Source organism: Argopecten irradians, chromosome 9 (genome assembly GCF_041381155.1).
Source record: "Argopecten irradians isolate NY chromosome 9, Ai_NY, whole genome shotgun sequence".
In the NCBI taxonomy this organism is placed as follows: Eukaryota; Metazoa; Mollusca; class Bivalvia; order Pectinida; family Pectinidae; genus Argopecten; species Argopecten irradians.
The window spans coordinates 28458966-28475127 of record NC_091142.1 but is presented as its reverse complement, the minus strand read 5'-3'; the positions used below and the strand labels follow the sequence as shown (position 1 = coordinate 28475127).

At 34.2% G+C, this 16162-nt stretch overlaps 1 protein-coding gene across 3 annotated transcripts in view; it reads left to right on the top strand.

Moving 5' to 3' along the window:
- Positions 1-15752, top strand: part of LOC138331967 (ubiquitin carboxyl-terminal hydrolase 32-like) — a 66294-nt gene extending 50542 nt beyond the window's left edge. For 2 of the 3 annotated variants that reach the window (XM_069279878.1, XM_069279876.1), the window contains exons 25-34: positions 4917-5085; positions 6790-7019; positions 7337-7527; positions 8303-8401; positions 8980-9100; positions 9274-9465; positions 9802-10078; positions 11962-12119; positions 12457-12549; positions 12873-15752. In XM_069279878.1, the coding sequence (XP_069135979.1) occupies positions 4917-5085; positions 6790-7019; positions 7337-7527; positions 8303-8401; positions 8980-9100; positions 9274-9465; positions 9802-10078; positions 11962-12119; positions 12457-12549; positions 12873-13043 (1701 nt within the window). In that variant the 3' untranslated portion in view covers positions 13044-15752. The remainder of the gene's footprint in view (positions 1-4916; positions 5086-6789; positions 7020-7336; positions 7528-8302; positions 8402-8979; positions 9101-9273; positions 9466-9801; positions 10079-11961; positions 12120-12456; positions 12550-12872) is intronic. The other variant, XM_069279877.1, reaches the window with a different exon arrangement.
- The last annotated feature ends 410 nt before the right edge of the window (positions 15753-16162 follow it).

Sequence of the window (16162 nt, the reverse complement as noted above, 5' to 3'; positions counted from 1 at the left end):
AGAGCTGAATTTATCATTGTTCCCAGCGTTCACTGTTGGTAAATATCAAACGCAGTCCACCATGTTTAAAAAGTCTTTATGATTTGTTAAAGATATTTTGTTCTTTTTAAAAAAAAATAGGACTTCAGTTTTAGTAAATGAATACGAGTTTTGTTCCTAAAAAATCATAGTTCCTTGAAATATTCACTAGATGTACTGTTTCCTGAATTGATATTACCAAAATTCATTGATCAATATCAAATCTTCTAAAACTAAATTCCGTTGCTTTATATTAAGATTTTAGGGAGAAGTTTCAAGAAATGGATTTTTTGGTTACCTTAGTCTTTCTTGTCCTGAATTACGTGTGATCGTCTCAAAATTCACAATTTCCTGAATTACTGCTGCTACTAACTTTAAAATCTTCCCTGAATTTTCTGTTTCCTTTCTTTGAAATCTTCACTGAGTTACTGTTCCCAGGTGTTTCCTGTATCCTGAATTAATCGTCTTTGAATTATTTGTTATTTGAATTAATGTTTCCTCCTGTATTTTTATTCAATAGTTTTCCTGAATTAGTTTCTCTTAATTTCAGTCTCTTCTGAATTTTCTGTGTTTTTAATTGTTTTAAGATTTCACAATTTTCTCTGAATTCAGTATTAAATCTTCCTGAATTCACAGTCTTTTCTGATTTTCTGTGTTCTTAATTATGTTTTATTAATTCACAATGTTCTCTGAATTTTGTTTCTCTAAATTAATTTTTCCGGAATTCGGAGTCGTTTCTGAACTCACAGTCTTTTTTTGTTTCCTGATTTTACTATCTTCTGAATCTAGTTTCCTGTAGAATAATCTCCTGATACTTGTCTCTGAAGCTATTTACTCTTTATGGGTCCGTCCCTGTATCCTTATTACTGTCGAGACTGGATGATAACCGCATCACCTTCGGTCAGCATCTGTAACAGTAGAGGGTTGTCGTAGATTAAATATCGTTAGATTATCTAAAGCTATTAGCACCTTTTTAGTCCATCATTGATTTAATGTCACGATGTAAAGAGCTGTTACAGGTTGTCAATCCTCGGTAAACAGCTCAATTACAAGTATCTATGTATGTACCTTCATTATGATACAGTTCAGAAGATTTACGTTCAAAATTATTAATGAAAATTTTATTGAAAGATTTCATTTATATATGTGTATTCTTTTATACACTTTAGTCAAAGTTTTTTTGGTGAAACAGTAGGATTGACTCTTCTAGTGACATTTTCAATAATTTTCCAATTTGAAAAACATTTTTTTTTCTTTTAAAAATAAGCACAAATTTCCATATTCCACAAAACCTACAAAACATTTAATATTACAAAATGATTTTTGTAATATTTTCGTAGTGTAAGTTTTCATGAATTTTTGTCATAGTTTTTAATAGAACTGAAATTAAAGTTTCCAGTTTTGACAAAAGCACAGTTTAAAGGTTTTTTTACAGTTTATTTTCTAAAAATTCAAGGTGTCCGAGTTAAATAAATAATTCAACCGGCAGTGGCAGAAAAGTACATGCAATGAATGAATATGAATTGATTTGACAGTGGTATAAAAGTGCACACAATTATTTTACTGTAATTATCACCTTTAGGCATGATGCCCATGCTTCATTCATTCCTCATTGTCTCCTTACCACATATTTATTGTCTATACTCATTATCACTATAAACCCTTGTATTTATACTGTAATTACTCCACTCACACACCCCTCCTCCCTTACAGAATTACTCTACATAATCGTTTTCCTAATAAGACGGGCTTGAGCAAACAATGAAGAAGACTTACCGGTATATATGATAATTATGGATATTATAATGAAGTTAAAGATGATAACTTGCTATGTTACATACATCCATACATTAACACATTCATCTTTTTCTTTTATTTTCTGTCTCATTCTATCACAAGTTTCAATCTCTGGATTTAACCCAAAATCAATGATTGATTACTTTTGATAAACTTTAAAAAAATTCTTTGCGGAATCAGACGATGACAATATGAAGATTGTGTGCTCCCAATAGCAGATAAGTCTCTATATAGAAAAAGATAAAATACCGTAATCATACATGCTTGAGAGTCAGTTTAGTACCTTTCCAGTCTGATATCTTACAATAAAGATTTGAATTAGTATTGTGACTGTAAATATTAATTAGTTTTTTACCTGTAAGTATTAATTAGCATCTTACCACTGTGTATTAATTAGTGTCTTAATTGTAAATATTTATTTTTTTCCTTATTTGAATATCAGTTAGTATTGTACCTATGAGTATTATTTAGTATCTTAGGTGTAAGTATTAATAAGTAAGAAATAAAAAGTATCTTAACTGCAAATCTAAGTATCAATTAGCGTATTACTTGTAATTATTAATTAATATCTTATGATTAAGTATTAATTAGTATGTTATCTGTAAGAATTAATTAAAGTCTTACCTGTGAGAATTACCTGTGTGAACATTACACTGACAGTATGCTATCACCTCGAGCTCCATCTACCTGTTTCTGAATGAATGTGTTTATTTGTATGGTGTCTGGTAGAAGCCTGATAGTGAACAACGTCATTAAGAGGTTGTTATGGATTCAGACCAAGGATTTAAAAGAAAACTGGAGAGTCATCATGTATAATCTCCGAGGAGTTCTAATACCAGGATAAGGTAGAGACAACAGTCCTGGGTATAAACCACCCAAGCAAATATTTTGCTCAAAACCAATTTCCTACTATTAATGAAAGTCTTTGCTTCAGCTGTGGAATCAGATATAAAGTAATTATCATGCAGGAATCATGTGCATACACACCAATAAGTAATAGCTTCATATGTCTTCATATTGATCAGGGAATCTGTATCTTCTAGAGCAAGAGGTCACTGTTATTCAGTTGTAATAAGCTTATTGTGTAATTTATTTTTTATCATTGGTAATAAGTATACTATTCCATGATTAAATAAAATGTGAAGCTGTCTACTGACAAAGGCAAAATATGGACTGATACCTTTCTGAAGGGACACGGTCACAAAAAACACCAAGGTTTGGCCCTTTTTGATAGGGTAAAAATGGAAAGGGGAAATGTCATTTTGAAGGTAAAAACTAAAAGGGAAAATGCCAAATTTGTTCATTTTGTCTTCAATTTAAAATAATTTTTATAAAAAAATAATTTTATGTATTCCAGTTCAAAACGTGATGTAAAAAAAAATGGTAAAAGGCAAAAAATGGTAATGTCATAAACAGAATACAGAAATATTGTATCTCTATAACGTTTTAAAAGGGTGTTTGACATCAATGTAACTGTTGAATATGAAATATCTGCACACGATCGACTAATTATCTGTGAATACTTCAGAGGCTCTCAAGGTACATAAGTGGCCATCTGTTCGACGTTAGATTGACACTAATTTCCATTAGAACAGACAAGAAGTTCTCAGTGTTGTTGACCGAGCACTACCACTGTACAATAGATCGAGGATTATTCCATTATTGGCTTCTGTTTGCCTCTAATGACCCACTACAGACCCATGATAATCTGTAGAATGTCAACAAATTAAGAATGCAGGTTAAATGTAGTCTTTACAGTCATGATTTTCTGGAGGGTTTTGCCGTTACTGATATCATCAAGCTAGGTAAATTACTGAAACCTCACTTATTGAATACTTTTAGTAATTTTGTATCAAATGTTTGAGAATGGAGAGAATGACATAAATTATTAAATTCCACAAAAACTAACTGTTTCATTGTATTGACATAAGAACAAAGACCTCTTGGTCCTTTAAACCTTGATTGCAAGCTTAAGTAGTGATATAGATTAATTGATATACAGTGGACTCTACCTAATTGCATAACAGTAATTCAAATAATTCGGTTGTTTACATAAAATAATGCAGTGCCGATTTTTCCTTCTTTAATATCTTTGTTTTTCAAATCCGTGTATTTGCATCAACTTTTTAGCTCGCCTATTCGAAGAATAGGGGGAGCTAATGTTGTCACCCCGGCGTCGGCGTCAGCGTTGGCGTCCCATTTCACGTTAAAGTTTTTGAGCAAGTTTCTGTTTCATCAATTGTTTAAGCTTAAGTCATCATAAATGTTTATGATTTTATTTTCCTAATGTGTATGGATGCTGAATGTGATAATACAACCAATTTAGGGCCCTTTATGGGTTTTTTGAGTCTGTTAATTTGTCATATTTCCATGTTAAAGTTTTTGAGCAAGTTTCTATTTTGTCAATTGTTTAAGAATAAGTCATCATAAATGTTTATGATTTTATTTTCCTAATGTGCATGGATGCTGAACGTGATAATACAACCAATTTGGGGCCCTTTAGGGGTTTTTGAGTCTGTTAATTTGTCATATTTCCATGTTTAAATAGTAAATACTTGAACATCAACTTCTTCTGAATAGGCAAGCTTTGCTGTTCTCCAACAGCTCTTGTTATATTACCTCCAGTTATTCGAACAAAATATGTGACGCTGATATGATTTGCATCAGCAGCCGTAGATTATTACTTCAGTATCATCACTGATTCAACCATCTAATTAAAGAATTTGCACATTTAAATAATAATGTTTATGATGATGATGACAAAGGAAGCATCATGCATAGAAAGCACTAAAACACTTCTGATCTCATATCACAAAAAGAGAAGTATAATATAAAACTTGTCTTAGCATCTAGAATGACAATCTGGTTACAAAGAACACTTTCCTTGGGTCTCAATTAGCCAATGTAGTCAAATTTTGATCTGCTTATATATATAAATATTTTAAGACCTCTTAGCCTATATTCTAAAGACATTTTTTCTACGCCCATTGGATGGTCTTTATAGACATGTTCCATTGATATAAACTATAAAATGTCTTTACAGTCTTTGTTAGATAGTGTGGTACAAGATGTGTATAGATATTTACCTGGAATATTTTCAGACATTACCCAAAGATGACCAGAAGGTGAGGACATTACTTGGGGGAGTATTATATGCCTATGAGCTCCCCCCACCTGAAGACATCAAGCCCCTTACACAGGAGGACGAAAAGACTAACAAATCCAAAGGCAGTTTAGGGCTTAATGATATCCAGAGAGGGCTTACAAAAGGTAGGGCTTAATGATATCCAGAGAGGGCTTACAAAAGGTAGGACTTAATGATATCCAGAGAGGGCTTACAAAAGGTAGGACTTAATGATATCCAGAGAGGGCTTACAAAAGGTATGGTTTAATGACATCCACAGAGGGCTTACAAAAGGTAAGGCTTAATGACATCCAAAGACGGTTGACAAAGGGTAGGGTTTAATGATATCCAGAGAGGGCTTACAAAAGGTAGGGCTTAATGATATCAAGAGAGGGCTTACAAAAGGTAGGGTTTAATGACATCCAGAGAGGGCTTACAAAAGGTAGGACTTAATGATATCCAGAGAGGGCTTACAAAAGGTAAGGCTTAATGATATCCAGAGAGGCCTTAAAAAGGAAGGGCTTAATGATATCCAGAGAGGGCTTACAAAAGGAAGGGTTTAATGACATCCTGAGAGGGCTTATGAAAGGAAAGGTTTAATGATATCCAGAGAAGGCTTACAAAAGGTAGGGTTTAATGACATCCTGAGAGGGCTTATGAAAGGAAAGGTTTAATGATATCCAGAGAAGGCTTACAAAAGGTAGGACTTAATGATATCCAGAGAGGGCTTACAAAAGGTAGGTTTTAATGATATCCAGAGAGGGCTTACAAAGGGTAGGGTTTAATGATATCCTGAGAGAGCTTACAAAAGTTGGGTTTTAATGATATCCAGAGAGGGCTTACAAAAGGTAGGATTTAATGACATCCAGAGAGGGCTTACAAAAGGTAGGACTTAATGATATCCAGAGAGGGCTTACAAAAGGTAGGGTTTAATGACATCCAGAGAGGGCTTACAAAAGGTAAGGGTTAATGATATCCAGAGAGGGCTTACAAAAGGTAGGGCTTAATGATATCCAGAGAGGGCTTACAAAAGGTAGGGCTTAATGACATCCAGAGAGGGCCTACAAAAGGTAGGGTTTAATGACATCCAGAGAGGGCTTACAAAAGGTAGGTTTTAATGATATCCAGAGAGGGCTTACAAAGGGTAGTGCTTAATGATATCCAGAGAGGGCTTACAAAAGTTGGGTTTAATGATATCCAGAAAGGGCTTACAAAAGGTAAGACTTAATGATATTCAGAGAGAGCTTATAAAAGGTAGGGTTTAATGACATCCAGAGATGGCTTACAAAGGCAGGGCTTAATAATATCCAGAGAGGGCTTACAAAAGTTGAGTTTAATGATATCCAGAGAGGATGAAAAAGGTAGGAGTTCTTTAGTGTTGGTACCTATCTACGTGTCGAATTACAAAATTAAATGTCTGTTGCAAATTAGAATGCAGTAGATTTGCAAAAGAAAAGAAAAAGAATCTGCAAAGTTGTTAGTTTTAGTTTTTGTGCCACATCTGTACTGAAATGTCTCTTTAAAGTAATGTCATAGCCTACGATCAAATGTCAAGGTATACTATTATGCTCTTGTCATGAAAAATGGGGTACATAGTGTTGATGTTTTTGACCCAGTTTTGTTGTGTCTCAAATATTTATATGAAAGTGAACTCATTCAGTACAAATATTTCAGTTTACCGACTGATAAACATTTTGAAGTGATATTTATAAAAATCAAAAAGTCAGCTTACAGAGGGTTAGGTCAGTTGTACAGTATGCTGGCAGCACATGTCTTCAGTTAGACATATATGCAGCTTAAAAAAACCCCAAAAAACCTTCAATTGAATTCTTGAAATGATATTATTGTAGCCAAAGTACAGACCAAACTCACCAATGGGAATGCTCTGTCTATGAGTCTATCCACAAGTTCTGACAGCGGATCTTTATCCACTGGAAACACACCGTCACATTCCCGTAACCCTAGCGACGCAGGAATGATGGGAAGCCTTAATGGAACTCCAGAAAACAACAACAGTATGGCGAGATCTGCGGGGGAAAGCCTATTTAAAGGTTTTGTCATCAGCGTCCACAGGAAAATGGCAAGTAGAAACTGCTGGTCAAGCTTTGTGTATTACAACCAAGATTTAATGTATTGTTTCACCCCCATCATGGAAGGGCATTAAAAAGTGTCTTCCATGTACATCACATCCCATCTGAACCATAAATAGTTTAATTATTACTTCAGAGTTTACAGATTGTAGTATTGTTCTGTGTAAATGTATCTTTATATCCGAAACCCTGATCAATTACAGACCTTATAGTCTATTGGATGTAGAATCTAAAAAGAGTCTTGGATTACTTGAATGATTTTCGATACCGATATTCATATTATACCTATTTTCCATTTATTTTTCAGAACTTAATGGACGTTTACTTCCTGTCCTCCCAGAAGACACGACCATGTTTATTTGGTACACCTATCATCCTTCCTTGTTCAGAGAAAACAAACAACCTTGACCTTTACCAGTTTGTTTGGACACAGGTGTCCCGACTAGTCAGCCCACTACCCCCATCAGAGGCCAAGTCGGCCAATCACGCACAAGACTGGTATGTAGTTCCTTGTAGGATCAGGAAACTTGGATGTGAACAAGTTGGATACGTAGAACTGATACATACTTCCATAACAATTCAACTTTCCCAAGTTGAGCTGTTTCATAATCACCTTTAAATCATAGTTCAACCCTACTTTCTGTTGAATTTCCTACTTTAATGTTATTTGTCTTTATGCTTCTTATCTGGCATCCCATTTATTTTACTTTAGCCATATAAATGCGTGCAGATTTTTGCTTAAATAGTACATTCCCCTACCCCTGCAGCATGTCTTCTTGTCACTTTCATTTTCTAAGTTTACCATGTATTTTGATTGAATTATCAAATTGTGTTGATTGAATTGTGATAGAAATTTTTACAAAAGTTTTGTATTTATGTTTTTTAATGTCCATTTATTTATGTACCATATTTTCCAAATAATAAGTCTTGAATCAATGGGACTAATTCACGTACCATGTGAAACCCGATAACGTTTGTGTGGGACAAGTATCTTCAGTGGTGATGGAACCTAACACTTTGTAATCTTCCCGCTGAAATGAAGTTAGCACGGGATATCATCTTTTGATGTCACGGGATATCATCTTTTGATATCATTCCATCACCAATAGAAACAAAAGTCCCACAAAAACTTTATCTGGTATCACGTGGTATATGAAATATTCCCATTGTTTTCATATTGAAAGTGTTAATGCATGTTTTGTTGTTTATTTTTGTTGCCCAATGTGTTTTATTTGAGTAATACCTCTGTGAGGTTATTGATGTATACATATAGTGGTCGTTACAGCGACGACAGCCTGGGATACGAGTACCCGTTCACCCTGAAGGTCGTACAGAAGGACGGACTGACATGCGCTTGGTGTCCCTGGCACAGGTCAGTCTTTCTTACAAGTTCTGTTAACTATTTATTATGTATTCTTTAAACAGCTTTGATGGTTTGATGGAGGTCCATTCTGACGTGAGAAGTACCTGTATACAATATAGATGTATATAATACATATATATGTTTCAAAGGTTGTGTTTGTTTTATATAAAAGTGTTAACTTGTGCCAAATAAATTCATAAGCTGATACTGTAAACCATCTTTATTTTATGTGTGATTTACTTTCGCAAGTAATTTTATCTCCGCGAATTAACATGTACATAATTGATTCTGATAGTAATTTCCGAATATGTTTTTTATCTATATGGCATAAAACACTAACTAATTTACTCAGTTTTTGTTTGTTTTGAAAATCTACATTACTTTAAAAACCAGTAATATTCATACAGATATTACATTTGTATTTCAGATAACTGACTATTTCAGATAATACTTTTTACAGTAGAAACATTCATATTTATTAAAAAAAAAAATCAGAATTTAAGCTAAATGAGTTTGTTTACCTGCATATTTATCATCAAAGTAAGATCTATAATAATAAATGATTATTTGTGTTGTCATTATCACAGGTTTTGTCGAGGATGTCGACTTGAATGTACGTCAGATTCTTTCAACTTTGGAAGCTCATTCATAGCTATAGATTGGGAGCCTACAGCACTTCATCTCCGCTACCAAACTTCACATGAAAAAGTAAGTCTTATGTTACATCTTTATCTTCTTATCTCCAGTAAAACATAGGTGCAGGAGATACTGATTTGTCTTAGTCCGTTAGAGATGCTTTTTCCGGGCATAACTCCAAAACTCATTTCAGTTGTATTTTTAGACTTTATATACTTTTCTGTATGAAAATGTGTTTGTTTTAGCTATGGGAGGAACACAGTAGTGTAGATGAAAGTCGGCGGAAACAGACGGAACCCATCGACCTTGATACATGTCTACAGGCATTTACCAAGGAGGAGGAACTGGGAGAAGATGAGTTGTATTACTGCTCCAAGTGTAAAAAACATTGCCTGGCCATCAAAAAACTTGACATCTGGCGATTACCCCCTATTCTTGTAAGCATTGTACACTTCTATTAGCAAAGCTACAAAATCAAAGATAATTTAGATTAATGTTTACATTATAATTAGATAAAAAAAAATTATTGCTTATCGCAGGCCTTTAAAGTATAAGCATGAAAAATTGGTTTCAAAGTTGCATATTACATATTATTTAATGAAATTAATGAAATATCATGAGTGAATCACACACATTCTAACTTTCTTGCCAGTGTAGACATTTCTCATTCTTTTTTATTGGCAAATAGAAATACATTAAAAAAGTGCTCATAAGTCAAAAGGGAAATAGCCTGATCAGTCATAATAGTGTAAGCTTATTTTTCCTCCATTTAGATTATCAACTTAAAAAGATTCCAGTTCCTCAGTGGTAAATGGGTGAAGTCTCACAAGATTGTCAAGTTTCCTGTTGAAGATTTCGACCCATCTAATTACATTGCATCAACCAGAAAAACAAACCATAATAGAAGTCAGATTTCGACGAGTACTTCGTCGGACGAGAGCCTCAACCAAACTAACCACTGTAGTCTGAACCACACCTCCCACCCCAATCCTGTGCCAAATGAGAAGATGTGGGGCTCTGTCTCCAGTGGAATTTCCTCCGATGAATCAGGTAAAAAAAAAAAACTTTATTTAATTTACATCTATTGCAAAATAAGTTAGACAACTTATGCAAATCACTCTCGATGGCCTGGATATAACCATGTGAGGGGTCTTGGAATGGAAAGGGGAAAAAAACTTTTATTTAATTTACATTGATTGCAAAATAAGTTAAAAGGACGCAGCCCTTCGTTGGCCGAAGCACTTCTAAGGTAACACATACATGAAAATATAAGAAAAAACTAAATCTTCAAAATTCAATCCTACACACTGACAGCTTTAGTTTGCGGCCGTCATTTTTTTATCCACTGTAAAAAAATCCCATCAGCGTGCTACTTGTCCTAGAGTTCTTCATGGAATGTAACCAAATTTGGCCACAAACATCCTTGGGGGAAGGGGAACAGAACTTGGATAAATTTTGGCTCTGACCCCCCGGGGGCAGGAGAGGCGGGGCCCAATAGGGGAAATAGAGGTAAATCCTATAAATCGCTATTAGTCATAGAGTTCTGCATGGATTGTAACCAAATTTGGCCACAAACATCCTTGGGAAAAGGGGAACAGAACTTGTGTAAATTTTGGCTCTGACCCCCCAGGGGCAGGAGGGGCGGGGCCCAATAGGGGAATTAGAGGTATATATTCTCATTCCTTCAGAAAAGAAACAATGAACCTGTATTCAGAACATTACTTGGCATTACAAACCAGGTGAGCGATACAGGCCCTCTGGGCCTCTTGTTTTATCCACTGTAAAAAAATCCCATCAGCGTGAATGCGATGCTTTGAAGTCAGCTCATTATATAATCAAGCGGTTCAAACGCTTTAATGATCTGATGAACGTAATCTTCATCCGGGAGAAGCTCAGTGCTATTGCTCTCTATTTGCAAGCGTTCAAGTGATAGAACACCTTCAAATATAATCAGCTGACCAAAAACGGAATATCTGTTACGGAAATAAAAAAAATTCTTCCTTCTCTTATGTGGATTTCCTTCTCAAATGGGGGTCTTGGGACAAGGATAGAGGGTGAATATATGAATAAAAAAATAAACAGACAATTTCGGCTCCGTTCTTTTCCATAAATTGAACTTTTTAACAGTGTATAATTAATGGTTACTGGAAAATCTGGCTGTGCCCTTTAAGACCTTGCCTTCAGTCATATTACAACTTATGCTAATCACTCTCGATGGCCCAGATGTAAGTGTATGAGGGATCTTAGCATGGGAAGAAACTGGAGTGCCCAGAAACCCTACTTTATTGGGCAGGTAACCCCAAACCTTTTCACGTCAGTGCCGGGGATCAAACCACGGCTGGCTAGGTGAAAGGCTTAACCACTACACCACCCAATCACCCAAAATGGATGATGAATCCGGTAGGAACTGCACATTTATCCATGTGTCCTTTTTAGGCTAGTTGTGCCTCACTGATACCAACATGTTTGTGGTGTAAGGTTTCTAACCTGATTAAAATACATTTCCTTATTATCACTCCTATGATAAAGGATCTGACTACATCCCGTAAAATGTTAAATTGGCCAATCAAATTGCTACTTCCAGAATCTTGGAAGTGAATTTTAGGGCACAAAATACATTTAGTATAAAATCATTTTCGTGTATTTAGCCATCTCATCCAAAGAGCACAACGAAGCTATATGTATGTGTATACTTGGACAAAATGTTGTTTTCAATTGATGTAGTTAGGTGTAGAAAATGCATTTGAACTTAAGTACATATGGTATATAAGTCATCTGAACATGACCTCTTATGGGATGTTGTCAGATTCTCCATTAAACAGAATGGTTATAAGGATCTATATTTTAATCAGATAGGATTTCTTTCCATTACAATCAGATTATAGTTGAGTTTGTCCCGTGTTAATTATAATGGCATGGTGAATTTCGTCTAGGTTCTGCAATGGATGTCAGTGACTACAGCCAAATGAATGGTGACATTAGAACAGGAGACAGCAGTGAGTCTTCCAGCCTCAGTAAACCCTGCCAGTTGTGTGTGGCTAACCGAGGAAACGACTATTCCAACGTCAAGTACAACCTTTATGCAATGTCGGTGAGTTCTCCAACAAGTATGTCAAAAGGATCACAAGATTGATAATTATTAGGTCTGTAGACTTGAATGACTTTTTGTCATCAGGTGTTATTGAACATGAATTTTTGATATTTTTATCCTCCTCACATTAAAGCTACTTTCTGTTTCCATACATTTTACACTGGACATGTACAGCCATTTGGCAATCAGCTGTAGTTTTAGAAAATTGTTGAAAGACTCAATTTGTATTTTCATGTCAATAGTATGTGATGTTTTCCAGTAATCTTAAATATTGACGTAAGTTAAAAGTCTACTTTCTGTATCTATATACATTACACCGAGTCTTGTTTTGTTTCAGTGTCACACAGGGATACTTGGAGGAGGTCATTATGTTGGATATGCAAAGAATCCCAACAAGAAATGGTACTGCTATAATGACAGTAGTTGTAAGGCAAGTGTTTTGATATTTTAAAAGTTGTTCATGTTTATTTCAAAAATGAGTTCCAAGGCTGCACTTGTGCTCACAATTTTCATTCTTTGATTTTTTTTCTGCTGCATAAGTTCCTGATTTGTGTCAATACCACATTTGTAATGTAACTTGTAGCACAAATAACTATCAATCAATTCTTATGTATTCATTATGTGTAAATCATGTAAATTTAACACGTAATAGCTTTGTAAATTCTGTACAGTAAATTACATAAACTTGATCTATAATACTACTGTTAGTTACCGGTATGTAAACCTAATTAACCTAAATTGTCGATATTACAGGAGATTTCTTCTACAAGTTTGGACACCAACTCCGCCTACATATTATTCTATGAACAACAAGGCTTAGATTTTGGCAAATTTATGCCAGATTTAACAGGCAAAGAGCCGGATCTTCAAGAGATTGAGGACGAGTTCGAATCAGACTTTAAAAAGATGTGTGTTATCCAATGACACAAGCCAACATTGTACTGAGGTAGGCGTGTAGCTGGTGACAATTTATCGTAAATGGTGGACAAGGAAGCCCGGATCACTCTCGCAATCAGGCACAATGGAAATGAAGAAAAATTCTTTATGTACAATTTCTTACAGTGAAACATCCATAAATGTGATTAGATTTGTGATGATGTGTGTTTGTAGTAAGAAATCTTTCTCCTCTGTGTATATTAATCATAGTGTGACTGATTACTACATTTATGACAGTTTTGATTACATGTATTTTAGATTCAGGACCAACAGTCCTCAAACCTTTCTGAAGTGTTTGTTCTTAATGCTGGAATTCCAAAGATAGATATCTCTCAGAGATAAAAATTGTAGTGCATTACATTTGAAAATCTGACCATTCAATCTGTGATTTTCAGATGCGTATGTGTAGTGGAAAGCGTACTACCCACCTGACCATGATCAATGAGAAAGTTTGATGGTAGATTATTATACAGCTTTAGCAGAAATGAAGTGCTTGAGATGTATAGTATTCTGTTGGACAATGACTCTGAAGATTTTATTGTGGAATTTTTACCAGATAAAAAGTATATTAAAGGAGACTGCAAAGGCTGTCATACTTATCTGTGTGTTTCAAAACAAGTCAATGATATTTAACAACATATGTCTTTGGTGATTTTAGTGTAAACATTAATTTTACTGTACTATTATCTCATGGTCTACAAAATCCATAATCTAAAATTATCTAACTTGTTACTTTGGCAACCATCATCAGTCTTTTTCTCACTTATTACCATGGAAACATAGAAAAACAGTTTTGTCAATGAGTATCATACAACCTTGGTAAACATGTGTTCTGTAACTATGACAACCATATCATCAACATATTTTTAGTTATCAGGTACACAACATCCATGATAAAGTGTTGTCAGTTGCTACCATAGCAACAAAGTCAGTTTTGTTAGTTTGTGTCATAGTAACTATAATAAATAGATGTTTCAGTTACCATAACAACTTTGAACATCTGTTATCAATATCCCAGGTATGATAATATTACCCTTATAAAACGATATAGAGGTAATTAAGCTGTATATGTGTGATAATTTGATAGAGTTCCTGGTGATAACTTATATCAACTGATAAATACTTTAATGGTGGTAATTGATAGCTTTTGTTTATTTTAATTGGTATGCATTAGGTAGATTTACTGAATCAGAATATATTTAGTTAAGCAATGATAATTGTGAGATAATTGTGAGCCTGCTTTAAAGCACTGGAATTTTTCTATCATTATGCTTGATTTATCATAAACTATCACGTAATTGTTGATAAAAAGTTGGTTTTTCTAAATGTCATAAATGTTGATAATCACTGAACTTTAACATCATTAAATAAGTATTTCTCTTAGCATCATGCTTCATGTTGAGTGTCATGCATTTCAGTGTCTCACATTTAGATGGACCTCATTTCATTTTCTATCATTATTTCATCTCCATAATAGAACTTGTAGTTATTACATTTTTTTCACTAATTGGCAAATTCATCTGGTGCAGTTATGGATAATTTTCTTTTTCTATTTTTCTACCTTTTATAAAAATAGCTTTTCATCTGTAACCTAACCTATGGCCTTAGTACATTTTTAGACTTTCCAAAATAATACTGTAACAAGGAGACTGTTACTAAGACTGTCATTGGACAATACTGGCCATCTCATCACCAGACTGTAACAAAGGAAATGATTGGTTGAGACCAAACTTTAAAAAAAAAGAAATCTTATATATGCCTCAAATTTTATTTTTCCACTTTTGGGGAAAGAATAACTTTTTTTTTCTGTAATTGTTTGCATGAATACTTGTTTGCATGAATACTTATTAATCTTTTTTCAGCATTTGTTCTGCATTCTTTATTATAAAAAACTTTCTGTTGATAGCAATTTGACATATTTTTTTTACCTGACTGATCGCAGCATGTTGTTATGTAAACCAGTAATTGAGCATGCGATTGGTCACCTGAACCGTTAACATACTGCATTTAGCATGTGGAAATTTTATAGTATTCCAAATTGCTACAGAAACAGTACAAACGATAATCAAATGTTATTAGAATGCTTTCTATGGGGAACGTATTTACCATAGTTACCACTTGACTGTGTATGTTTATTGTATTGATGAACTAATTGTCTCCACCAATCAGCTGTGTGTTGTAATTAACATAAACAGACAACAAAACATGTATTAAGGATGTGTGCCACTTATATTTATAGTGATCTTCTTTTTCCTTGATAATTAGCAAATTGTCATTTTAACGACTTCACAAATTAATTTACTTTTTTATGTGCATCAGTTACACCTGGAAACTCTTACACAGGTATTAATAATGTAATTGTTTTATCAGTTAATCACACAAATCAATGATATACTTTAATTGTTAATTAAGTAGCATATTTCTGTTATTTGTAATGGTATTAGAGTTCCTGGATGTGATTATTAGATTTATATGAAACAGTTGTGTGTATAATTGTTTATTAAGTTTGTAAGGTCTATTTAAGTTTTGTAAATATGTATATAAGTCTATATGCTCTTTGATTTTTATATATATAAGATATATATACACACAATGAGTCAGTACCAATCAGAGTTGTTTTGTTAGTGATCTGTGTATCATGAGGCGAGAGCCGTTTTAACTTTTTGTTTGTGGTGTGGTATATTTACTTCAAATGTTGGACTATATCCATACAAAACTGGGTACAGTAATCACCAAAGATCTTTTACAGTTTAATTCAAACATTAATATGCACTCCAGATACCTGCTAATAATTGTATACCCACCTACTTTAGCCATATGTGTTAGACTCTTCTGACAAGTCCATTATTATGACTCCACCCACGTCTTTTCCTTTGTCCTGCCACCCATCCTCATAACCTTAGTTACACCTTTCTGTCCTATGTCACATATTAGTATCAGTAGGATGTGAAGCAGTGTACTACCATTGGAAAAAAAGTGTCCACCCTAATCTCCCATCAGTAGAATTGCCCTAAACATGTTCAGTTGTTCCTCCTATAAATGGAATATCCCTTTAACCTGACCCTCCCTCCCTCCTATCAGTGAAATAGCCCTTAAAACCAGGCCCT